The 25,302-nt window shown below is 42.5% G+C and overlaps 1 protein-coding gene across 2 annotated transcripts in view; it reads left to right on the forward strand.

The window, feature by feature from the left end:
- Window positions 1-1,976: 1,976 nt before the first annotated feature.
- The window catches only part of bmp1a (bone morphogenetic protein 1a), a 29,992-nt gene continuing 6,666 nt past the window's right edge, over window positions 1,977-25,302 (forward strand). The window contains exons 1-11 of one of the 2 annotated variants that reach the window (XM_035905076.2): window positions 1,977-2,595; window positions 12,243-12,356; window positions 15,098-15,214; window positions 15,688-15,805; window positions 17,146-17,324; window positions 17,547-17,652; window positions 22,211-22,335; window positions 23,981-24,096; window positions 24,269-24,371; window positions 24,643-24,759; window positions 25,115-25,260. In XM_035905076.2, the coding sequence (XP_035760969.2) occupies window positions 2,451-2,595; window positions 12,243-12,356; window positions 15,098-15,214; window positions 15,688-15,805; window positions 17,146-17,324; window positions 17,547-17,652; window positions 22,211-22,335; window positions 23,981-24,096; window positions 24,269-24,371; window positions 24,643-24,759; window positions 25,115-25,260 (1,386 nt within the window). In that variant the 5' untranslated portion in view covers window positions 1,977-2,450. The remainder of the gene's footprint in view (window positions 2,596-12,242; window positions 12,357-15,097; window positions 15,215-15,687; window positions 15,806-17,145; window positions 17,325-17,546; window positions 17,653-22,210; window positions 22,336-23,980; window positions 24,097-24,268; window positions 24,372-24,642; window positions 24,760-25,114; window positions 25,261-25,302) is intronic. The other variant, XM_006784031.3, reaches the window with a different exon arrangement.

A 25,302-nucleotide genomic window follows, 5' to 3' on the forward strand; every position in this document is an offset into this window, starting at 1 on the left:
CTCGCTCCAATGCGCGATAGTCGCACTGCTGTGTTTACAGCCGCAGCATAAATACAGCCCACTTATTGCAGACGACATCCTGTCAGCAGTCAGATAAGATATAGATAGGAGTGTCTCTCTTCCTCTGTATGTAAACCTTTGTATACATTAGATAGCATGAAGGATCCCATTTAGACAACAGCAGCTGCTGGTATTTCCTCACATCATTGCCACCAGCGCCTCTTGAAGCAATCCATCTGCGATTTAGCCATCCAATCACATCTGCAGGCCAGCTTTACTGTCCTGCAGACATTGAAGGTGAAGTACAGTGAGAATAGAAGTGATTTACTTACACTTTACACTTCATGTTAGTAAAGCAGGCAAAACAATGAAGCAGGATGTGTGTATATTCACAGGTACAAATATGTAACATATTTTTTGTACAACAGCGCAGGGGGAAATCAGCAGTATTGGAAAGATGAAATGTGAATGAAAAGCGGTAACAGAATGAATTTAATGGTTAATATGTGTAAGCTGTAGGTCCCTCCTGCTACAAGCATAAATGACATAAAAGAATGAACAAACTATTAATATCCAACACGAACTCAAGAAATGCTCCACAAAAACTGGATAGGTGGAAAAGTGGTTCATCGGAGGACTTCAGTTGGAATCTCTTGGGGTTTTTTTTTTATCACTGCTTGAAGCACAAATGAGATATGATGTCATGAGGAAGAAACTGATCCAACTTGCACAGATAGAATAAAGCAAGCTGTGACACATGGCATCTTACCATGCACTGTCTCAGGGCTCCCTTTTGTCTAGGATTAAGAAAGCTTCTACATTTTTCATTTTAGTAGCTTGTAATTAAATAATAATAATAATTATAACAAACTGCATGTGGAAGCTTCTTTCTGCCACTGAAATAAATAAATTACCATTTAGAATTTTGGGCTATTATTCTACAATAAACAACATAATAATACATTGCAATAATACACATTTTTGTATTTTTTTTTCTATGGCAAAAAACCCCCAAACACGTTTCCATAAACCAAACCATGTACAGGTATGAAGTCACAAGGAATAAACAGACTTATAGAGTGGATGAAATTTCCATTGGTAGGATAAAATAAATGGGCTGGTTCTTATATAGTGCTTTTCTACTCTACCTGAGCACTCAAAGCACTACAGAAAACATGCCTTCCTCACCTATTCATACAAGCACTTCTGTCCATGCTTTTTGTCTGACATTCACACTCCAATGGATGCATCAACTTGAGCTTCAGTATCTTCCCCAGGGATGTTTTGGCATGTAGACAGGAGCAGCCAGGGCTCGAACAACCAGCGGGTTATTAGATCACCTGCTCCACATTTTGACTTACAGCCACCCTAGAGCACCTGTCGGGTACAGCCTACCCTTCAGGGTTCAGGGCCACACGTTTTACTAAGATTAACAAACCTTCTGCTGGAAATAAGAATAATAATAACTTGAAATTTCAAGTTATTTTCTCAGAAGTTTGATAACATCGAAATTTTGACTTATGATTGTCTTTTTTTTCCCTCACTAGCGGAAACAAGCGTCCCATATCTCAGACTGTCCTCCGTGGTTATCTCTTCTTTGTTGTTGTTTTTTATTTTTACTTTTTTTATTTTAACTCTTTGTGAATCTGTCTAAATATGTTCCGTACATTACCGACAGGTGGCGCACTAACCGCTTCTGTTTCGCTCGTGACTCCTTTACTTCAGAAGGGTCTGTTTGTTTGTTTGCGCGTGCATGTCATAATGCGAGTGGGCGGCCGTTCGGTAGTGTGCGCGTGTGAATAATTGCGCACGTTTCGGCGAAGCTGTCTCGCCCTCGTGGAAGTAAAGGGAGAGGGGGAAACAACGTGGAGTGTAAAAACAAAGAAAAAAAACACGAATTTTCGCGCAGAGTGCGGCTGAACTTTTATAAACCGGGGGGTGTTTACAAAGCGGTGGTTCCGGTGAGATAATTCGGGTCTCTGACCGTGTGTACAGCAGAGCAGAGGGGAAACTATCGTCACTATAATAATTATCCACAAAGAGACATTCCCGGTCGGCCAGTTTCTCGTCACACACACGCTGTTCACGCGCAGACAAGGTAACAATAAAAATTCACACGTGCATCTGTGGTAATTGGGGATTTTCTCCGCCCCTGCTGGGCTGCCATATCATCAAAGTTTCTCGGGCAGTCCTCCGCACTAGCCCTAAGCTCCGGCTGGATGAGAGAAATCACTGCCCCCAGAGCCAAGAAAACACCGGAGAGAGGCTGGATTTAAAACCCGCCCTCCAGAGGGATCTCGTCCCCCCCGACCAAAAAAGAAAAGAAAAGAGAAAAACCTCCCATTTTCTCTCACTCTATTTCTCTTTCTCACTTCTGTCTCTCTTTCCCTCTGTCCCTCTCTTCTCCTCTACCTTTATCCCTCGCCTTTCGCCGTTTCCCCTCCACAAACATGGATCTCTCGGCGAGGTGTTTGGTTCTTCTATCATGTCTTGGCGTGATATTGGCGATCGATTTGGACGCGATTGATCCAGGCTACTATGTGGAGCCCACTGCCACATCAGAGACGATCGACTACAAGGATCCCTGCAAAGCTGGTGAGATTTGATTTGTCATCGTTTTTTCTTTCTCTTGTACTGTGTATGATTTTCTTTTTTAAAAACCATATTTATGTGGAGGTAAAAAAAAAAAATGCCACGACTCAACGTGGAGCTCGCACGGAGCGGCCAGAGCAACGCTTTTGGAGAGATGACAGTAGTGGATGTAGTTTTTAAAAGGCTTGAGGGAACATTGTGTGCAATTGTTTTGTAGTAAGTGACATAGTTTCTGCAGTTTGAGCCATCCGAGGCGTACACAGTATAACCCAGCTCAAAGAGCGGCTCCACGGATCGTAGGGATGAAAACGCATCGATTGAAGGCTTTCCGTGTGCATTTCGCGACACATGAAAAGTTTTCTGGGGGGTTTAGTTTTCGGTTGAAAAAGTTGGAGCCTGCTGTTTGCACTCGTGCTTAAAAATGTGATCAAATCCCTCCTGCAGGCTGTCTCCTCTGTTATATACTTAAAAATAAAATAAAAAAAAGTCTGCGCTGTTGGGGAAACAAAGGATTTTTACACTTTGATTTGCAGACTTCTTCTCCCTTTGCTGGCCGTTTTTGTCAGTGCACAGATCTCCTCTCGGTTTTTTTTTCTTTCCCTACCGGTTGTTTGCACGGCCACTTAAAACAAAGTGGAGGAGGGGAGAAAGTAGAGTACAGTCGAGTTTAGATATTTATGCACATATTTTTCTGCTGGCGGTTGTCTTTATTTGTTGCAGTACAGGGAAGAAGTAAGCCTCCACTCCTCAACAGTAAGAGCTAAAAAAAAAACCCAAATCTTAAATTTACAGTACTGTACAGTAACTGCATTAAGTATATGAGTATTTAAACTGTAAAGAAGACACAGGCTCCAAAGGAGGAAGCTGAATAATTCAACAGACTATCTCAGATCTGTGAACACTGACACAAAAGTTAAAAAAGCTTTGGATTGCTGGAGCAAATTCAGGACGACTGTGATTTCAAGTTGGCTTTATTTCCTTGCAAATATTTCATGAAATGACCTGAGTGGCATAACTTTCCACAGCAGCCATTTTGACATGTCCTTGCAGGGTTAACATAGGTGTAATTAATATAAGCCCATGTAGACCAGTTCCATTCAGATGGGGGCAAAAACCCCTGGCTTTGGCTCGCCTGGGATCGCTGTGACACACTAAATTTGAGCTTAATTATTACTTCTTCTTTTTTTTTTATCAATTAGACCTGTGTTTACTTTGGGTTACATGTCAAAATGGCTGCTGTGAAAAAGTGCCTGTTTTGGACCCATGTCCTCAGTGAATTTGAACAATGTGACTGTGAGACTTGGCACAGATGGAAAAGCCTACAGGAAGATCAGTTACCACGTGAAACGCAGGCGCAGCAGAAATCAGGAGGTACTAGCCGTGGTGCCACTAATCAGAGCTGCAGTGGCTGTCCTCCTGAAATGACCCCACGGACACACACACGTAAACACACAGTGCTCTGCTTGCACAGTTTGGCCCTGAAAAAGCAAAAGGACGGGTGCATCAGAGTTGGCACGGAGATTATCGGTGGAAATCAGTTTGTGTGACATCTCTCTAAGGGTATTCCACAATGGTAATTTCTAACTCTCAATTGCTCTCTGACAACAAACACGATAAAAATCACAAGATTAAGCTTAGCTAAAGAAGATAAAGAGAAGCCTGATTAATGTTAGGCCCTATTCTTTGGTCAGACCAAGATCTGTTAGTCCAGCTCAGAGTGGGTGCATCCAATATGGACTGCCGTACAGTGGGGAAGGTGGCACTAAAATGACTAAAAAGCCGCCTCGTGAGGATGCTCCTGTTCTCCAGAAGCCTGGGAACGGACCAATATTCCAGTAAATGATGATTCAAAACCCTCTGCCAAAATTAAAGTCTCTAGAGAAGAAAAAGAAGAAAGGAAGAAAAAAAACAGTAAAAACGATGGCCTGTCCAAGTATGTCACTTGACTTGAATCCAGTGCAGCACCTTTTCAGGGGAATTTTAAAGAGAAGCAACAAAAACACCTCAATCAAAGCGGAGCTGGAAATATATCTAAAGAAAGGCAGAATGAGGCCTGTTTTTAAAATAGTAAATTTAAGCGTTTATCTATTTCTTAATTTATCATGAAGCAAATACTTTACTGGTCATGTTCCACAGGGGTGTACATACTTCTGGTTCATCCTTCATATATGTGCTTCTTCTGCCTGTGGTGAGACCTGCGTATTTCCCTCTATATTTGCCAAAGATTATCCGAGTTGTCATTGTAGTCTTTTCTTTTTTTCTTTCTTTCTTTGTACTGTGAGCTCACTGTCTTGCCAAATCCCTTTGGGGAAGTTTGAACAGATTGCCTTTTCCATCTGGTAAAAGTATTCAGGTTACAGATACAGAGAGTTGGCTTCAGTCACAATGACCTCTAAAGTCCTGGAAGTGCTTACTGATTTTTAGCATTTGACTGTCTCTGATGTGTCAGACAGTTATACAACAGAGTCCAGTCCTCCTACTTTTAGTTACCCAACTACCCAAAGAAGAGGAGTAAGGATAAACTAAAGACTGCACTTTGAGAGTGTTGTTGTTGTACATAAACATGACAAAAACAGGCGAGTGAAGTCCAAATGATGAAGATGTTCCTTCCTGTTTTCGCTGTCCTCTTATCTGAGTCATTCAAGTGCTCGTACTGGACCTCTAGTATGGATTAACTGGTAAATGTTGATTCTTGTTGCTGAGCGGTAAACTGACAAAACAATGACAATGGCAGTTCTAGGAAGAAGCAGTTTGTTTAGTTAAATATTGATACAGAAAAGAAAAGTCTCATTGCTTAATAATCCTCAGTCCTGACTGATGTTTATCGGGGTCAGGATGTTATCGTTATTTGTTCTGCGGTTTGTCCGACGTGTCGCGAGCACGGTTTTGTTTACGGTCCTCTCTGAAGACATGAGCTTGGGAGATGGTCACAAGCATGAACTCCCACTCTTTCGAACCCTCCCAGTCTCCAGCTCTTTCAACACCCACCTGCTTTTCTTCTTCCTACTAAGCAGCAAAATGTCCAAAATCTCCTCCTCACTCCTCCTCACTCAGTTTAATACATCAGAGACGGAGACATTCATTCTAGCAAAAAAAAACGCAAACAAATAAAACCAGACTTGTCTTTAGGCACCAGCGATGATTTTGTGGATTATTGATTTTTCTCTTATTTTTCCTGAGCCCATCACTATGAGTCAATCTGATCTCTTTCTGTGGCTAAAGGTCAGCATTTTCATGTTATGCTACTTCCACCCAGGAAAACGCTTACTGTGAGGAGTGTGTGTGCTCGTCTTCTGTAGGGCTGTCCTTGCTTCCACACAGTGAAAGGATTTTCACAAATTACTGCCGGATACATGAAATTGAATGACTCCCATTCAGATTTTTGTAAGCGGGGGTTGGAAATCACATCTCAATATGATGCCATCTCAGTGCTTTGACTCCTGATGATAGTGTCGCGCTACAGCTGCTTGATGCGTTCTTCTACGATGGCTCACAACATCAAAGAAGAGGAAATGCGCTCAAAGGCTAGAGGCAGGGATTTACCTGCTCACTGCACTGTGTTGTCTGGGCGTTATCATTCAATTTTATAATTAGTCAATTCAATTATCTCTGCTTTCCCATGCTGCCTCCCATCCCCCCCCCCCCCCGGGAGTTTCTTCTTCACACCAAGTTTTCTTCCTTTCACTTAGCCCTCCCACTTTACACTCAAGTACCACCATGAGAAGTCATAAAGTAGTGACTGTGGTTAGCCTGGTAAAGTCTGGGAAATGAATTTAATGGGTTTTAATTAAAAAGTTATTTGGCTCCAGTGTATCATTGCAGGAGGACTCTCTAGCTGTTATGCTCTGCTTATTTGCAGTGCTTGTTAGCTGAGGCTATTTATCTATCTTCCCTGGATAAGTCAACATTTTATTTTTTTTTTATTTATTTTTTTTAGTTTTACACTAACAAAGGTTTAAATGATTCATCTTTAGTCCAGGCAAAAAAAAAAGTATACTGATTTAATCTAGCAGTGCAATAACACTGAAATCATGCCTTCTATTTAGGAGTTAACCAGTGGAAAATTCCTTAGTTTGCAGAACTCCTAACTTGGCAGCGTCCCAGGAAAACATTTAAGACTCTAACAACCCACTGAGATTAGCGCCACTCGTTTTCAAAATGAAAAATGGATGAGAATCAGTCATGCTTTTGTTGTCTTCTCTGCTTAAATGATAATCGGAAAAGTAGTCACTGTCTGAATGCATGCATTCATTCATGAAGCAGACATCTTAATCTATTAAATACTCTGTGACAGCGTAGTCTGAGTGGGCTGACCGTCGTGCACATTAAAACTGCAGCAGGGAGAGATGTACAATGCAATTTTGAACACAGACAACAGTTCTCCTGCAGCTCTCTCCGCTATGCTCTGAGCGTTGGCACATGCTCACGCGTCATATGGCACGGGTCTAAAATGAAAGCCGCTTTCACACGTGCACTGCAGACATTTATTTTTTCTAACGAGATTAGATTGTTCGACTCCTTTGCTTTGGACATTAATTGGACTTTAGGTGTTAAACGACCTGTGATTGGCAAAAGTCTGCTGTCCCAGCTGGGTTTTTTCACAACTTGAAGGAAGTGCAGGAGTCCAGTTTCCCTCTCAGACCACCAGTTATTATGGATAATTTCCCCAAAGATCTGAAAATAGGTTACCTCAGAAGGCTTCTTTGCTGCTGTGGCCTCATCTGCAGACAGGTCAACCTCTGCACCTCTTCTCGTGCACTCACCTATGCAAGTAGTTTTCTTCCATTTCACTCAGACTGGCCAAAACACTCCAGACAGACGGGGTCATTCACCATTTGCCAAGAGAAAGCACGGCAACAAGATTTAGGGCAGGCCGGTCTTACCGTGCCACACTATCCCAGGTGAGGTTAGTGCGACCCATTCATGAAGGGGCCTGGTACGTTCACCCCAGTCTGCTTTCTGCTCATGAAGAATTTGTCGCTGTCAACAGAGAGTTGTGTCACCCCTCATCTTTTGGTATCCGACTGTGATTCATTCATTTGAAATGACTTAAGCTGTATATTTGTGATGCTTTTGCATTTTTAGAAAGATGAACAATCCTGTAGATGTGAAATCGGCTACATGCTGGCATCCCATGTGTAAGGACATTGTGTCTTTTAAAAAATCCAAGTGGCTGGAAAACAGCAGTTCAAAACAGATGCTGCTCATTATCCAGCTCTATCTCCGGCTCCTGCTTTGGGGTGATGGGGCTGCCTTGTTGAACTTCAAGACGAGGCCCTCAAGCAACACTTAAGCAGATGCTTTTCTTTTATCATGGAATGCAGGCCATATAGCCGAGCCCACACTGAGTGTTTGTTTTTACATTAAAGAGCCCCTGCCACTTCTCTCTCTGCAGGGTTCAAGTGATTAGGGAGGCAATCTATAGGCGTGATCTCAGGGCTTTAGTTTGAACAATATGTTTGTCGTCAGAGCTAAGTAATAACTAATCTTGCATTACAGAAAAGCCAAGGGTGAGTGCAGAGCCTGAATGCTTTGCCAATGCTCACTCAAGTGGCTCAAATGATGCCTAATTGGTCTGGAATGATGAGCAACCTAACAGTTTTTCCTTCATTATTCAGTTTTCCCGGAACGATTCATCCGTGCTGTGTTGAATTGTTATTGTTATTGTTTTCTCTCTTACTTACTCTCTTACTCTCCCAGATTAAGTTCACCCACAAGCTCATTTAAACTTTTGTTTGCACATCTGTTCTGAGAAAAACTCACACGAAACGATGTGTTATGCAAAGAGCGGTCTAAACTGAAATATTATGCCTGGATGGTGAAAATACGTTTTGTCAAAGGTGAGAATCCTTACGGTCTGACACTGAATTATTCATCTGTGTAAGGAGCTCAAGTAGTGTGTAGTGCTGGCATTGGGGGGGGGGGGAAGACAAATGGTTGGAGAGCTGGTGAATCATTAGAGGTAGTTCGACTGGTAGTCGGGTATATCAGTAATCAGTGGCGAGGATGAGCTGGGAAATCCAATCTGCTAATGGGCTTGATGGAGTGTGAAATGTTAAAGGGGCGGCAGTCTCTCGCTGTGTGCCCTTTGCAACTGAAGCCCCTCTGTCAATACGATAGACGCTGCAGGGCGATGACAGCAGCTCGGGCTTGATCGCAGCTGTGGGCGACGAGACGTCAGGCTTTTATTGGAAAATAATTGCCTGAATCTCGAGCAGTAGTTTGTTACTTTTGTCAGAAGCTTTCTTCTAATTACACGTTTGTTACATTCTTTTGTTTTTTGTTTTAAGCGAGCGCAGTGCAGATATGCAGTTTCTTTCTTTCTCCTGCCCTGTGTTCAAATTGCAGTGTTAGAAAATGTCAAGGTAAGCATAAATAACAGCTGGTGTTTTCACAAAGGACAGCTAACTGGCATCACACTCTTCATTCCTTAGTTTGTTTCCGTGTTCTTGTTGCACAGACTTTTTTACCTGACTATTTTATTTTTGTGTGTATTTCAGTTTCAAACAGCTGCTAAAGAAACAAAAGCTCCTCTTGAGAGGGTTGGGGGAGCTTATACCTGGGAAAACTTAGTGATACACTCATCAGATGGTAATTGCCTTACCTCAATATACCACTGACCTCTATTGGAATTCAAATTGCAGCATTTGTCAGCAAACACAGTGGTGAAAGGCGGTGCCGGGTATTGTGATGCATTCTGTGCTTGCATATTAGCCAAGTTTTTCCCATCTGTAATCACTGGGTCACATACTGGGGGGGGATGCTGTAAACCGTGGTCTCCCGAGTGGAACTGGCCTTCTAAATATAGGCTGATTTCAGTGCCTGTTTAGGCTTAGTATTGATGTTTGTGCAGGTTTCAGTGGCAGATGTCGTGGTCTGGTATTCACGGAAGGAGATTTATGGGAATAGTCCAGGAGTATTTGACACCATAGAGGTCGAGGCTAGGGCATTACACGAATCAATGGGATTAATTTGATTGAGGTCTCATGTGTAATCTGACTGGATATGCTGATTGATGGGCAGTCCAAGATGAGAAGGATTAGGATGGTTTAGATTAACTTAAAAAAACAAAAAAAAAACAAACAGTGATGGGGGAGGTTGGACTTAATCAGATGTCAATTTTTTTTTTCAGTCCATTGATTTAAAGATCGGTCCTGCATTTATGTGTGTTTAAGTTGCATTCTTTTGCAAAAGATGCATGGATTTTTGCACAAAAAGAGAAAGAAAGCACGCTGCTTTCATCCAGCTATTCTGCATGGATATTAATATTATTATACTAGTTGCAGCTGTTGTCAATTAGGTAATGAAAAATGTTTGGAAAGAGATGTAGCGCTGTACTCCATGGTGATCACTTGCCATCTGCCGCAGTCATTTGGCTGTAACCTGCCATCTCACTGTGTTTTTACTTTGCATCATGTCAGCGCTCTGTTTCCATGCAAGTTTATCACCTTTCTCCATAGCCTGTCCTCATTCCCAGCCCAGAGTTGTACACAAAAGAATCCTAAAACCCTGTGTCTGTGGATAATTAAAGCCAGGAGACAAGGGGATTAATTCACAATCCCTGAGAGTCTTTCCATAAACCTGCAACAGCGTCTCCAGGACGACTGCTGCGCCTGGGGGAAATGAGTTCATAATGCCACCGGGCTGTGCATTTGCTCACTTCATTCTCCACTGTTGTCTGAGAACAATGACACTGCGGATTAACCGGCCTGTCTCCAGAACAGTTGTGGATGATTGGGACTCGGAGAGCGCAGGGGGTGGGAGAAAGCCCACACCTCGGATTTTTTTTTTTTTTTTTTGAATCGCTGCTTTTCACGTTAGATACAGAAACGTTACACGTGAAGGGACGTGTTGTCCAGTTTTTCCTGCTTCAGTAGTGTTTTATCTGTCTGTGTTGTCTTGTATAACTTGGAATTTTGTAGTATTGTCTGTTCTTTTCAGCACTCAGTTAGTTCTGCGAATCAAATAATCCGAAGATAAAAGTGGGAAAAAAAAAGTCCTTTTGTTGTCAGATCTGTTTGTCTTGCACTGCTCAACATCTGGTTGCTGTCCCTTAACAGTAGTGTTTTTGGCAGTGGCTGTCAGCGTGAGTGCTGATTGTGAGAAGTCTGTTTTGTCTCAGATTTAGACAGTTTCTTTTTTTTTGCTTGTGTTTTTTTTTGACTTGCAGAAATTAGAGGACCTCTGGAATCTTTTTTGCGTGCCCTGCCATGCCAGCTGTGAAAAACACCTTTTCCTATTGTGCCATTAGTCTCTAATTAAGTCATTCAGCTGTGCATCCTTGTAGGACATTCAGGGTAAGAAAGAAAAAAACAAAAAACAAAACAGCCTGCATCTACCAGAGCCAGCTCCAGATTGTTTCAATAATACTCCTTTGAATGCCAGAGCCAAGTAGGGGTTTTCTTTTGTGTCTCTATTGTGCTTTCCATCCCTTTCTCTCTTGTCTCAGACCTCAGTAAAACTTTTATACACATACTGGAAATAAACTGTCATATCTGGCCAAATGTATGTGTTGTATTTAACGAAACCAAAAATATCCTGAGCTCAGAATGAAACAAAATGAATTTCTTGTGTATTCTGCGGTAAGGACACCTTGCATTGGGGTGTCAGATTTAAGATCACAGACTAAAACTTCTGACAAACACGCCCGCTATAAATCACTCCCATTTACTCTGCATTTTAAAGGTCCTCTGGGCTTCTTGCCCCTGAGGGGTTGGTCTCTACCTCCATCACACTAACCCACCAAACAAGCATGCAGAAGGCTGTCATTTTCTTTCTGCTCCACAGCTGCCTTCCCTGTTCATGTGCCGCATTCCTCTCTTCCTTCTCAAGTTGTCATGTCCTGGTTAGCGATGGATTACAGTGCAGCCTCTTTGCCTTCTCTAGAAATGGCCCCACTCCACTCCCCATCCCCTACCAAGTCCTGCATACAGGCCTGGCTATAAATTCCGGAAACGTGCTGGTGTTAAAAGCCCGTAAAACCAAGCACCCAGTTTCTGCAGAGTGGACTTCTAGCAACGGGAGATTTTTAGTTTTAAAAAAAAAAAAAAAATCTAATAAAGGACATTCCTCATTAAGTGGGACTGTTTAGTTATTTCTCTCTCTCCTTGGGCCCATTAAAGAACTATTACTTGTTCAAGGTGCCCCATATTACTCGGTCAAGGCAGCGTCGGTGTCTCATTGTAGCATATTTGATAGCTTCCATTAACTATCCAAGTGTGCCACGGCACAGTACGTTATGTTACCTTCCAGACTCGATTCGTTTTCATAAATCATGTCAGTAGGTTAGCAAGTTCATGCTCTATGCATTACACAAGTCAGTGTGTTGTTTTTGTTTCTGTCCTGTAACTGGGTTAATACAAGGCAGCCTTCCTGTTATCCGAACTGACACACTTCTGTTTCACAACTTTACTTGGGTTCCACAATAAAGAGAGTAAATGGAGCCAGAGTCCAGAAAGGAGTGAAGTGTGTGTGTGTGTGTGTGTGTGTGTGTGTCTTCTTAAGAAGCTTGCTCAAGAGTTTTGGCGGGACTTCCCAGTCTGAGCAGCAGGAAAAGCTTGAGGCTACAGGACAGTGCAAACGGATGCTTCATATTGTGCGATCGCCTTACACATAGTCTGACATGTGCTGTCTCTGTGTGTCTCTTTCAGCTGCCTTTCTGGGAGACATTGCTCTGGATGAGGAAGACCTGCGATCCTTTAAAGTGGACAGAATAATAGATCTGGCAGCAAGAACCGTCCAGGTTGTTAATCGCACAAATACAGGTAACATCAACAACAGACAGAAAGACCTCTGAGGTTACAGTATGATGTAAAATGTAGTTATTGTAGCACCAAGGCAAAGCAGATTATATTGTCAGTCAGACAAAGACGTTGTGCTCCCAACACGACAGCCGTAAAACCGCTCCAACTTCTCGAACTGAGAGTCGGCTCCAGCAGCACCTGCCGCAAGGCAGCTTTGTGTTTTTTAATGAGCCTTCTTCAAAATGTTTATGCCTACAACTGTGATGATATCATTACGTTGCTACACCTGTAGCATCATGTTTAAGAATGATTGCTGGGCTTTGTCGGGTTTATGTTCTCCAGTGAAAAGTGCTATTTAATCAACCGCTGTGAGTCAGCCGGGACCAGTGGACTTCGCAATCCTGTAAATTCTGAGCGAACATGAACCAACAAGCATATCCACATCTGTCTGTGCTTGAGCAGTGCTGTTTGTTCGAGTTAATAAGCGCGCCAAGAAAAGCAAACTTTTTTTTGCAGGGGGGAGAATTATGAATACATTTCCAGCAGCTTAAAGTATTCACCGTGTTGGTTTGACTTTTAGTATAAATTTTGACCCAAGGTGGGGAATTAAGATGAGACTCATGAAACAGAAGCAGGTTGCAAGTACATCCTCACCTTTTGAATAATTATCTGTGTGCTTGAGCAGTTTAGTCACAGCAAATTCGAGTGTTAAGTAGTGGAAAGGTATAGCTCAAAATAGGAAAACGCAGCCGGTATAACTGTGCATTGCACAAGGTGGCTGTTTTCCACCCTGATCAACATTCATTCATAGAAACGCTTGGCGCCTTGGGCTGCACGCATATCAATACCTGCTCACCCTGCACAGGTGTGGATCCTAATTGGCAGTAAAGATAACTTTGATATGTCATTTTCCTCAATTATCATGTCACTTTAGAGGTCACGTTAAAAGTCTTGGGTACTTTATCTTCAGATTAAAGCCTTGACCTAAAAAAAACCCACCACCCAGAACATTCCCCGTCTAAATACGGACGAACATGGAAGATTTAATCGTTTTATTTTAATTAACACATCACGCACAAGTTTTGCCTCCCCAGGACTTCTTATCAGTTAGCTGAGCAGATTTGGCTGTTATCAGCCTTTTCCACAACACATGCACAAGTGTATGTGCTAATTGATCTCGCCCGGCTGCTAAGATTTAGTCCTGCGGACTGAAATTCAACAGAACACATTGTTCCAGCAAATTTAAAAAGCGTGCTGCAATCTACGGCATGCGTGTTAATCAAATATACTAAGAGAAGATGAGCCGAGCCACACCGTTTCAAGTGTAGCTATGAAACGACAACCAGCGCTTGTTTTTGCAGCTTCGGGCCTTCATCAGGGTCACCCAGGTGACGTTTCCCAATAAAGTTTCTAATAATTGGACACCTTGGAAGAAGGTGATGTCTGTTTGTACCTCAACTACAAAGCACATAGGTCAGTGTGTTAATAGGTGTTTTCTAATAGAAGTTAATAAAGTTTAAAGCGCCCTTGTGTCAAATGGATTCTGCTGGTTTTTGTTAATAGAACTCACAGTGATGACACATTTATTTTACACACCTTTCCTGCAAAATGAAAAACTAAGTGAAATCAGCTTTGGAGCCTTTATCTGGGAACTGTAGATGTTGTCCCAGCTCTCTGTAATACATTAAATGATTTGGCCAAATAAAAGAATAATGTGAAAGTACAACAGTTCTTTGTTAAGCTTTACAAACATATGATTGTGTAAGAAAAAAAATGACTTCATCCCAGCGCACCCACTAAATTCACTTGGTGCATATGTTTAATGGGCTTTCTCAGAAGTTTAAGGTCATCAGACTGCTGAAGTTTTCACTCCTACAGATTTCCTCATGTTTGGAGTCACTCTCCTTTCTTTTTTCTTTTTTTTTTTAAAGGGGATTTTGTGTGAAGTTGCAACACACCACATTATCGAGAGTCACAACTTCTTAGAATTATTATTAATAACTGATGTTGTTACAAACTGATGATGTGACAAATACAAGAAAACCCCTTGATGGTGTTTGCTGCAGGAACTTAATTGTTTTTTTGCTCGATTACGTATAAATCATTGGCTCCTTTTGTTTGTTGTTTCTACAAGTTAAATTGGTGTCCTAACGTAGAATGCAAGATCCCAATTAAAACCACAGCAGTAACTGCTTCATCAGATAAATCGCTTCCATCTGTATTTCTGCAAATGTGCATCATTTAATAGATCGACTGACTAAGCCTACATCCACTTGTGGCTTATTCATCACATGCACTTTGAGCTCATGCTGGTTCTGCAAGTTTATCAAAGTTGAGGTTCGCATAAGGATGTTTCTTTAATAATAATAATAATCAGGTTTAGGTGGGGGCTTAGTCTGTATGGTGGCATTTATGTGAGGATGAGTGACATTAAAATTAATTTGAAAGGAGAAAAGACTCGGCTTTAATAAAAATCCATTCAGCGCACAACGAGAAGTACAGTGTTATTTGAACAACTGTCTCTTTGATGGAATTAATGTAATTACTTAAATTAGTTTTTTAATAACCAGCCAACATTAATATAACAGCTTCAAGCCTTCAAGAAAGCCCTTTGGTTTTTGCAAATAAAAAAATGGAATCTATTAAGTAGAAGCACAGCTTGTTATCTCTTTGTGCCGATGTTGGAGGAACGGCTGGGTTTTTTCACCCAGGAATGCTCTGAATGATCTTTATTTTGTCTCGTGGTTGGTTCAAATCCTCAGGCTTAAACAGTCAAAACAGGCAAGGTGCACGGCGCAGGAAAAGAGCTGCCACATCCAGACCGGAGCGCATTTGGCCCGACGGCGTCATTCCTTATGTCATCAGTGGAAACTTTAGTGGTAAGTAACATGTAATGTGCTCACGTGTGTCCAGATGTGGTAAACATAATTAGCATCATTCATTCCCATTTAAAGTCACAAATCACGGTAAACTATAATCTGTAAAACAATACTGGATGTCTGCAAAGTAAAGTACGTGGTACCCTTCATAGTGTTTTGCTTCTAGAAATAACCATATTTACTTCTGAGATCTTGTGCGATCTTGTTACATCTCCTTAAAATTGTATGCTTGTAGTTGTGCAATTTATTAAAAAGCAAACCAAATATTGAATTCTTGACATGATAAATATAACATTTTGGGACTTTAAATTGCATGTGTGTGTGATGGTGGTTAACGATGTGAAAGGCACATTTTGAACTTGGTATGACTTTACTTTTAAGCCTCCTCTGTTCACTGTGTTTCTATTCATCTCCATTCTTCCATGAAATGCTGTTGGAGTGTGTTTTCTCACCCTCTCCGACTTCCCTTTCAGGCAGCCAGCGGGCTATATTCCGCCAAGCCATGCGGCACTGGGAGAAGCACACCTGTGTGACCTTTATTGAGAAGACGACTGAGGAAAGCTATATTGTTTTCACCTACCGACCATGTGGGTGAGTCAGTGGGGTTTTAAGCTCCCACGTGTACAGTTGGAGCTGAACAGTGGCCTGTTTCTGTTCAGTGTCTGCAGCTAATTATTTAGCGCCCTAATACTTTTCCTTGCTTCCTGCTCAGCAGAGTTTCTCCATTGTTCATCCTCTCCTTGCAGTCTCTCTGCAGTCAGTAGGAATTGTTTTGGGTTTGGGGTTTTTTTTTCTGCCCCCCTGCCAGCCCTTAAAACGCAAACCATTCGGTGGGCAGGAATTTCCTGTGCCTGATCATCACACTGCATCAGTCACTGAGTGCTTAAATCATACCCGGTGTGCAGGACAGAGCACGAGGGAGAGACTTCCTTTGCCTGTTTGCTGCACTCTGCTGAAAGTCAGGCTCGGTGTCCACTCAGCATTTCTCTTTAAACAGATACGCAGGGGAAGTGCTGGTGGTGGCTCTCGTTGCTAAGCGACTATTGACAACCTGTTTGGATGTGCAGGGCTTTTTTTCTTTTTCTTTGTAAGCCGTCGTGAAACAGTTTTTCATTAAAACATTTGGTGTTGAGGAATGCAAATCCATTTAGGATTTTGAGAAAAGGAAGTCAGAGTTGTTAAAGAGGTTTCCAGGGGACATATCAACCTCTCAGATTTAGTCCACAAGCCGGATACCATTATGTCATTACTCAAATGTACCTCTCCTGCTGATTTATATCATTCAGTACCAACAGGAAAAAGGATGCAACTCATGAAACTTTTTCTAGCCAACTGTTAAAAGCCATTTTTAGCCCAGTAGCTGGCCTCTGGAGCAACAACGATGACATTATCCGCACAGGCAGCAGCGGTTAGCAGTGGGAACGCTTGACTCTGCTGCATATTCAGCAGGCCCCCATCTGTCCTGTGCAAAGTTCAAGGCGTGTCTCAGGAGAGCCTGACTTGGCTCGCTGTAATTAGAGAGCGGCTGTCTGGCCCACAGGGCCATTATGTGTGTGCCCATCCTGCAGGCTCCCACACTCAACCTTTCATGTCACATCGAGATGGAGCGCTGCAGCCAGCTTCCTCAGTTACTCTCAGCGTTTCCACTAGCAGACAGATGAATGAATGTCACTCCTGTATGTGTCGACTATAAAACAGACCAGAGATACTGAGGTGATTTCTTTTCTAGTTTTATTATATACATAAGCAGCATGTTGAGATAGATAGAGCCAGAGATGCATTCCTTTTTCTCTCTTTGCTAACCTCGTTTTTTCCACTCACTACTTTCTTTCTTTTTTTTAAATGAAGTGAAGCATAAAGTCTAGTCTCTGTGTTTTGACTTACACACTGCCTGCCTGTGTTTCCATGTGTGTCTGCCTGCTGATTCATAGGTGTTGCTCCTATGTGGGTCGCCGCGGAGGGGGCCCCCAGGCCATATCCATAGGGAAAAACTGTGACAAGTTTGGCATTGTGGTGCACGAATTAGGTCATGTTATTGGGTTCTGGCACGAACACACACGACCCGACCGAGATGATCACGTCAGCATTATCAGGGACAACATTCAACCAGGTAAGACCTCAGGGTTCTTCGAGATCCCTCAGCAATAATGTGTGTAGGTGAAAGACGGAGACAGAGAGTTAGATAAAATATTAAGAGTAACACATTTATTCACACACTCTGAGCTAAGAATAAAACACCACAAACTTGCAGAAGTGTTTTCATGAACCTAATCCTGAGAGTCTATATTTACGCCTGACGTAAGGGTTCGGTCTGAATTTTTCTCTTTTACAGGACAAGAATATAACTTTTTGAAGATGGAGCCAGGAGAGGTGGACTCTTTAGGAGAAGTCTATGACTTTGACAGTATCATGCATTACGCCAGGAATACATTCTCCAGGTAGGAGCCAAACCCAAAGTTCAACTCCATAAGCCCCAGACATGAGAACTAGTCTAAGAGCGAGTCAGACTGAACCATTTCCGACTTTGGTCTCATCTCGTTTTCCATTTCCATGTTTCATGACTGCACTGGTGTGTAATGCTCCAGGTTTGTGTCTGCGAGCAGCCACTCAGTAATGTGGCACAAATCCCAATTCTTGTAAGGAAGAAATAAATAAAAAAAACATGTATTTACTTCTTTACTAGAAAGTCCAGTAGAGATCAGTGCAGCTGTGCAAGCTCATCATATTAAACTCTATATTAAACATACACACCAGACCAGCACATGCAACCTGATCTACAGAAATCTACAGCAGAAACAGCAGTGGCATATTTGTTCTTAACACGAAATTGCTAAAAATGTCAAAGCTTGCTGTTGCTTTAGTGTCTTTCGTCACTAAGTGCAAAAATAAACCGATTTCTATCCAATATCTTTTGGCATGACATTTTAAAAGAAATAAATTAATAAATCCTCACATTGCATTGAGCCTAAAGTCAACTGTAGAAGTAGTACTATGATTTTTAAGTGATATTTGGACAAGGTTAGGTTACCTGCTGGTGTACTGGGAGTCATATATCAGGTAAATGAAGGAAGCTGTAAGAAGAACTTGGATGTCAGGTTCCATTTCAGACCGTTACTGGGTCTCTTTGGACTGGTCTGTGGTCTTTGTTTAAAGGGTTTACCTGTAAACGGTATCATTTACACTTCTCGCTTTAATTTTGGGATTTGCCGGATTAGCAGTATGACAATAGACACATTGTAACTCTAAATAAGAAAAGTGAGATGTGAATTTTTGCAGGCGTAGTAAAAGTGTTTGTCTGGGAAGTACTCGCTCTTTCACACTGCCTGTTTTAAATTAAGGCTCCTTTGTTTGGTTCCTGCTGTTTTTTCCTGCAGTAGCAGCCCCAATAAAGCAGCTAGCTCAGCAACAGTAGCCCTGCCTCATCACAACAGCATTTATGGACACCACCTTCAAGGTTGTGTGAAACTTCTCATAAAGGGTTTCATCCATAAACCACCTCATTATGGTCCTTAGAGTTCTTTGAAAAGATTTTCATGGTGGGACAAATGATGTCACCCAAGGTTACTGCAGAGACCTATATTCTGGAGTGGAACATTTTGGCATCTTCACAGCACTTTGGTGTTATGACTACCTCCTAACTGAATGTCTTCACACACCTAGCAGCATTTTTTTTAATCCCTAAATAATCTACATAGGATAAAAAAAATACAAATGTTTTCCTTTTTAATGCTTTACAAACTAAATAGTCACATGATTCGAAATTTGTGCGTCATAGACTTGGGACAGTAACGTCAGTACAAAGAACTGCAGAGGACCAGCTGTAATTTTGGCATTAAATCTGCCAGAAACTTGTTGCTTAGAAAAACATGTGCTTGTAAAAGAGGAACTGTTTGTATTCTTAGTGATACTTAAATTTGTCATCGGCTGACCTCCTTCTTCACTCCCTGTTGTATTCTATGGGAAGGCCTGCCAGATGTTGTGCTGTTGCTTAGCACATCACTGGGAAGCTACAGTGTTGGATGAAGGATCCATCTAAGGCAGATGGGGAAAAAAAGGTACATGACTAACACAAGTCAGCCTGGTTTCTTGACCTAGTCATCAGGGGCTGTGGTTAATTTCAAGTATTTTTACCATCTGGATGACTGCAAAGCCAGAATAGAGGAACTAGGAGTATTTGACTCTGATTCAGCTGCTGATTCATTATTGTAATTACAAAAGCAGCACTACACTCACTGCAAGTGGCTTCATGACAACTTGGCTGTGTACGTTAAATTATTTTTGAAAGCTGTGACAACCGAGGTTTGCAGGCGTGTGAATATCATGGCCATCTCCTAATGTCATGTGCCGGATATGATACTAGTTCAGTGTGTAGAACTGTCCCTCCATCTACAGACAGCCTTCAGTCAGTCAGTGTGGGTGTAAATTGATCTCCGGGCACCTAAAGTTAAAGCAAAAAAACAAGTAAGCGCAGACTATAATCATTACTACCTCCGCCTCATATAAGAACCAGCTGTTAGCCCTTCCCTCAGCTTTGCACATGCATATATTTTTATATTTCCCACCACCAGCTCTCCCATGCCCGAGGTTACAGTCTCAGAGTTGTGGCCTCTTCCCAGGTAGCTGCCATGTTCTCGCAACAAACAGACAGTGGGAAGTGGGGAGTAAATCTTTGTCTAAACAGAGGCTGAGGCTGGATGTAGGCCAGTATGCAGAAATTCCTGTCTGACCCCGTGCATCCAAACTGTAGGTCGTTAATGCACTTCACGCCGAGCGGCGATGAATTACTGCTACTTTTCCAGTGTTTGTTAGTGTACAGAAGAGGACTGCAGAACAGAGACAAAGGGGAAGCGAGACATTTGTACTCCTTCTCCATGCAAACAACAAACTTTTGTCTTGTCTTAGCTTCCAGGTTTACAGGAAACAAAGCCCACTGCTTCCATGGAATTGAGGTTTTAAAGAGGGAATGGTTTTTATCTTGTATTGGATTTCAGTCAGGTCAGCACATGTCCATTTAGCTGTGGTCACTCCCAGGTCATCATTTGGACTTAGGCTCTTAATCTTATAAATTTGCAGTATGTCCTACAGCTGGCTGCACAATGGGGTATATTTATGTGAGGTAATCCACCCTGATCTGTTTTCAGTCCAACTCTGACTCTGTTCCTATACAAACTCCTCTGATCCAAAAAGGCTGCTTAGAAATGAGAAGCAGTGGCTGTCACTGCCGGGGAATGTTTCACAGAGCTGTATTAGCAGACGAGGGGCTCCTGTTGGCTTTTCACAAGTCATTCCAAGCACTTTCTCTTCAGCGCTGATTGGCTGATTTACCTGTGCCAGTGTCATTCTTTGTCGGTCCATTGTTGGCCGGTGTGTTTGCTCTGTGTTTTACAGTAAATCACCGTGGGAAGCCAGGGCCTTTGCCGCGGGTGTTGTTCGGAAGATTTCATGGCCTGTCTTGATGTTTTGCCGTGTCTCCTGGGGACAAGCAGGGCTGATCCCTTGCTTTTTGTCTTGGGTGTGTTACCCGACCCATGGCTCTGCCTTCCCCCTCCTTTTGCTCGAGAGATTTTTTTTTTTTTTTTAGGACGGGTGCGTGGAGCAGTGCCAGCTCAAATAGAGATCTGCCAGTGTCCCCTTTTGTCTTTTCTGACACCGACTAGAGTGGCATTGTTTTGTTTTAATTTTTTTTTTTCTTCAGCAGCCAGCATACGGGCTCCTGGAAGCTCGCAGACAGTCAGAGCCTAAACTGTTAGCTCAGGCTGCTCTGTTTGCACATGCCTGGCGTTGATAGGCATGTCACCATGGGAACAGCCAGGGAGCCAGACCATTTCTTGCCAATACTTACAGAAAAATGAAGATGATAAACTAGCAAAGTGTCAAGTGAGGCAGCTTTGTAAAAAGGAGTCTTTCTGGACTAACTGTTCTGTCCTGTCTCATTTTTAACATTTGCAGATGTTTTATCTAATTTTATTTATTTTTATAGTTTTCATTTTGGATGTTTATCAAGAATGTGGCTGATGTTCATTTCCCTGCCTCCGCAGCTTATGGAATTTATTTTGAACTCCCAGTAACTCTGGAAAAGGGCTTAAGCTCTTAGTTTTGGGTCTATCACTAGTGCAGGTATGTGTGTGTGTGCAAAGGATGATATCTGAGCATTAACCTCTGAAATGGACTGTGTGACCTCAACCTTAAAGAAAGACTGAAATTCAACAGCAGTCCCATATCAAAGAGATGAGTAGATCTGAAAGAACTGCAGAGTAGCACCGGATACAGGGAGATTCAAAGCCCAGACGCACACATGTGGACAATGAACGTTCAGTATGCTGAGTAAAAGTGCAGGAAACATTTTCAGATGGTATCCTAATTTTAATGAACCTCATTAGAGAGTGAGCAAGGGTCAAACAGTAAAGTATGTCAAAGCATATACTGACTGGTTACGCTATCAAAAGTGGGGATATTCATAGATAAGAGGTTTGATGTTCATCTTAATTAGGTCATTTCTTACTGTACAAGCAGCTGGGTCTTTATCTTAATGAAAGCCCTCTTGTGTCCACATGGGTGTGGGTGAGCAACAGCTGGTTAAAGAGAAATAAATTCTGATGGCATCTCATTACAAGCCTTTTTTTTTTACTTTTTTCTGATATCCTGAATCTTGTTTTAAATGCTAATCCAGAAAGTAAACATGATAATGAGCACTCCATGTGTGTCTTGTCTGGTAGTTGGATTTGCTCATTTTTCTTCTACAAAAGCAACCACATTTCTTTCTGACTTTCTGACTGTCAGCACTCCTTTTTAACTGGGTATGTAGAACTCTTAATTCTTTAGTTAATGTTGACAGTGATTGAACTGCACTGATTGATGATAAGTTACCTAATCCTGTGAACAAACACATTTTGTGGCATGTGTGCATGCTGGAGTAGACTGCAGGAGGGTGCGCATGCAGTTGGGGTTTTATGCAACATTAACATCAGTCTCTCTCTTTCTCTCTCTGAATTACAGAGGCATCTTCCTGGACACCATCCTGCCACGCTACGATGTCAACGGCGTGCGACCACCCATTGGCCAAAGAACCAGACTTAGCAAAGGGGATATTGCACAGGCACGCAAACTCTACAAGTGCTCCAGTAAGGCCAAAATGACAGCTCTTGTCTGCTATGGGGTTTTTCTTGTCTATTTTTGAATGTATGCATAGCACAACCCTGAGAAAGAAGGAAAGAGAGGAAGAGAGAGGTCTGTAACTTCTCCTGGCCTCCGCAGATGCAGCTTACGCTGTGCACATCGGCGATTGATGTGGTGCAGTTCCTTAGCTATAGCGTACCAGACTCCCAAGCAGGGAGGAGTGTAAACACTACCCAGGGACAGGAAGTTAGTCAGTCTGTTTTCCCAGATAGATGCAAAAGAACAGCTGGTCTTCTAAAGACAATAACCGAAATGACTGTACAAGCTGTGATGTGCAGACACGCGTGTTTACTCCCAACAATGTAAACCACGCGGCTATACACTAAGGAGAGTTGTGTAATCCTGGTACTTTTCTGAAGTTCTCTGTGTGTTTATGCTTCCAGAGGAGAGAGAATCTGATGCTGTTGAAGTAAACACAATTTATAGCATTAGCAGATGTACGTTGAAGAGCAGCCTTCTGCTGAATGCATTTGGTGTCAGACAGTTAATTGCAGGTAAAGCTGGGACAGCTGAGCAGTCAGTTTCAATGAGTAAACACAGTGCTTGGTCACCACAGTGTGGTTTCAGGGCAGAGGTGGAAGTTTTAAATGTATCTGCGTGCATCACTGCAAGTGCTCTGTCTCTTTCATCACGGAAATCGCTGTCTCCTGAGGAAGACTGGATGATGTGGCACGCGCTGTGGGGGGATGAGGTAGTGAGTCTCTCCATGTGTTCTTGGAAAAAACTAAAAAAATTCTTAAAGAGCCACGGATCTCCCATTCATGCAGCATTCCTAGGAGTGTTTGTCATCCCAAATGTGTGTTAGTTAATGGCTCAGGATTGGCAGAGCTCCGCACAAAGCGTTATTACACACAGCTTGAAGCTCGGTGCTCATCGGTTTCTTGCTTTGAACGCAAACAGGCAAGGAGAGTGTTTTCTTAACTCTTACTAAATGAAGTTCAAGGTAAAACAAAAACCCAAGGGTGATTGTAAGTGCTTACACGCCACTCGAGACGGACAGCTGAAGATGCCAATCTAGCCTTCTATTATTTCCTTGTGCCTTAATCAAAGGCATCTTTCCCCCAGTTGGCTGGAGCCTCACACACTCATTCTTCTAGGCTGCATATTGTTTTGGACTCAGTCGTCGCACACTTAGTTTTGCCAATCAAACTAAAGGTTGTTTCTGTTTTGTTTTTTGTTTTTTTTCACTGGCAGCACGTACATAATGCATCACATCCTCCAGAGGGCCGGGTTATTTATAGTGGGCCAGGTTTATTTTCAGAAGATGCTCAGAGAAAGTGTCTCACACTCTCTTGTTTCCTTTGTGTGATCATCATCTGGAGTAGGTGGGGGAAGGGATGGGTGAGATGAGGGGTTGTGGCTGAATATTATCAGCAGATGTGCCTTTGAACATGAAAGCACTGCCCTTTTCTTCACATTGAGTGTTATAATTCCAGCATCAAGCATCTGTCTCCGCAGCCGCAAGTTTCAGAGGATCTACTTCAGAGCTGTTGTGTTTTTTTTTTTTAGTAGCTTAGGTGATTTCAGACAGAGACTGACTGGCAGAGCATTGGGCCTGACGTGCAGTTGTGCGTTTGTCTCTGTGCACAGGATGTGGAGACAGTCTGCAGGACAGCAGCGGGAATTTCTCCTCTCCTGGATTCCCAAATGGATACTCGGCCTACATGCACTGCATCTGGAGAATATCAGTCACACCGGGGGAAAAGGTACGAGCTTACGGAAAGTGTCAGATTTGATTTGAGGTGCCTTTAAGCAAAGATCACTGGCTCCTTCATGTTGATGCAGTTTATTGGTTTCATCATATTTATCTGAGATTTAGCAATGTGTGACCTTTGCCCCCTGCTGTCCCAGTAATGGCTTTTTATTTTTTTTATTAAGATCATTTTGAACTTCACCTCCATGGATTTGTACAGGAGTCACTTGTGTTGGTATGACCATGTGGAGATCAGAGATGGATACTGGAGGAAGGCACCACTTAAAGGTCAGTTTTAACTGAATTCAGAGAGCAGCTAACGAACAACAAACCCCCAGATGTGTCCTGGTCAACTTTTGTGTAAGGGGGAAAAAAAAAATTAAAAGACATTCAGTTTCAGAAAACCAACAACTGCTGCAAGTGAAAGCTGGGTGCAGCCTTTGGTGGATGCAGTGTGCTTCGTGTGAAGTTCTGTAGAGCTCTGGAGACAGATTTCTGCCGGTACTGCGGGTGTTGTGAGGTTCAAATGTTTGATTTTATGTTTTCACCTGTGACCCAGGTCGTTTCTGTGGCGATAAGCTGCCCGAGCCGATCATCTCCACTGACAGCCGCCTGTGGATTGAGTTCCGCAGCAGCAGTAACTGGGTGGGAAAAGGTTTCTCTGCTGTTTATGAAGGTGAGCACTCATTTTCTTCCATGCATGCTGAACGCAGGGTCGGATCACACATCCAACAATATGTGTAGAGGCTGTAGCAAAAAAAAAAAACCCAAAAAAACCTTTTTGGCTCTCCTACTGCTGATGTGTCAGGCATTTTATGCTGCATTAATCAGATCTTGGCCAGGTTTCACATTCAGCTCTATTGTTTGCAGACCGTGCAAAGGGATGATGTATGTGTGTGAGTGTGAAGGCATTCACTTAATCCCCAATGCATAAATCAGTGAATCAGCAGTGAGCACCTTATTTTTCCAAAGGAAAATACTGATGATATAGCAATGAAATAGCTCAGTGTTGTTTTTACTGTCACATGCAGCCATCTGTGGCGGGGAGGTGAAGAAGGACAATGGCCAGATCCAGTCTCCCAACTACCCCGATGACTACAGGCCAAACAAAGTGTGCGTGTGGAAGATTTCTGTCGCTCAGGGCTTCCACGTAGGCCTCACCTTCCAGTCTTTTGAGGTAAGACACCAATGCATTTTTAATGTTTTTAACAGAATAGTG

Source organism: Neolamprologus brichardi, chromosome 12 (genome assembly GCF_056152115.1).
Source record: "Neolamprologus brichardi isolate AB-2024 chromosome 12, ASM5615211v1, whole genome shotgun sequence".
Classification (NCBI taxonomy): Eukaryota; Metazoa; Chordata; class Actinopteri; order Cichliformes; family Cichlidae; genus Neolamprologus; species Neolamprologus brichardi.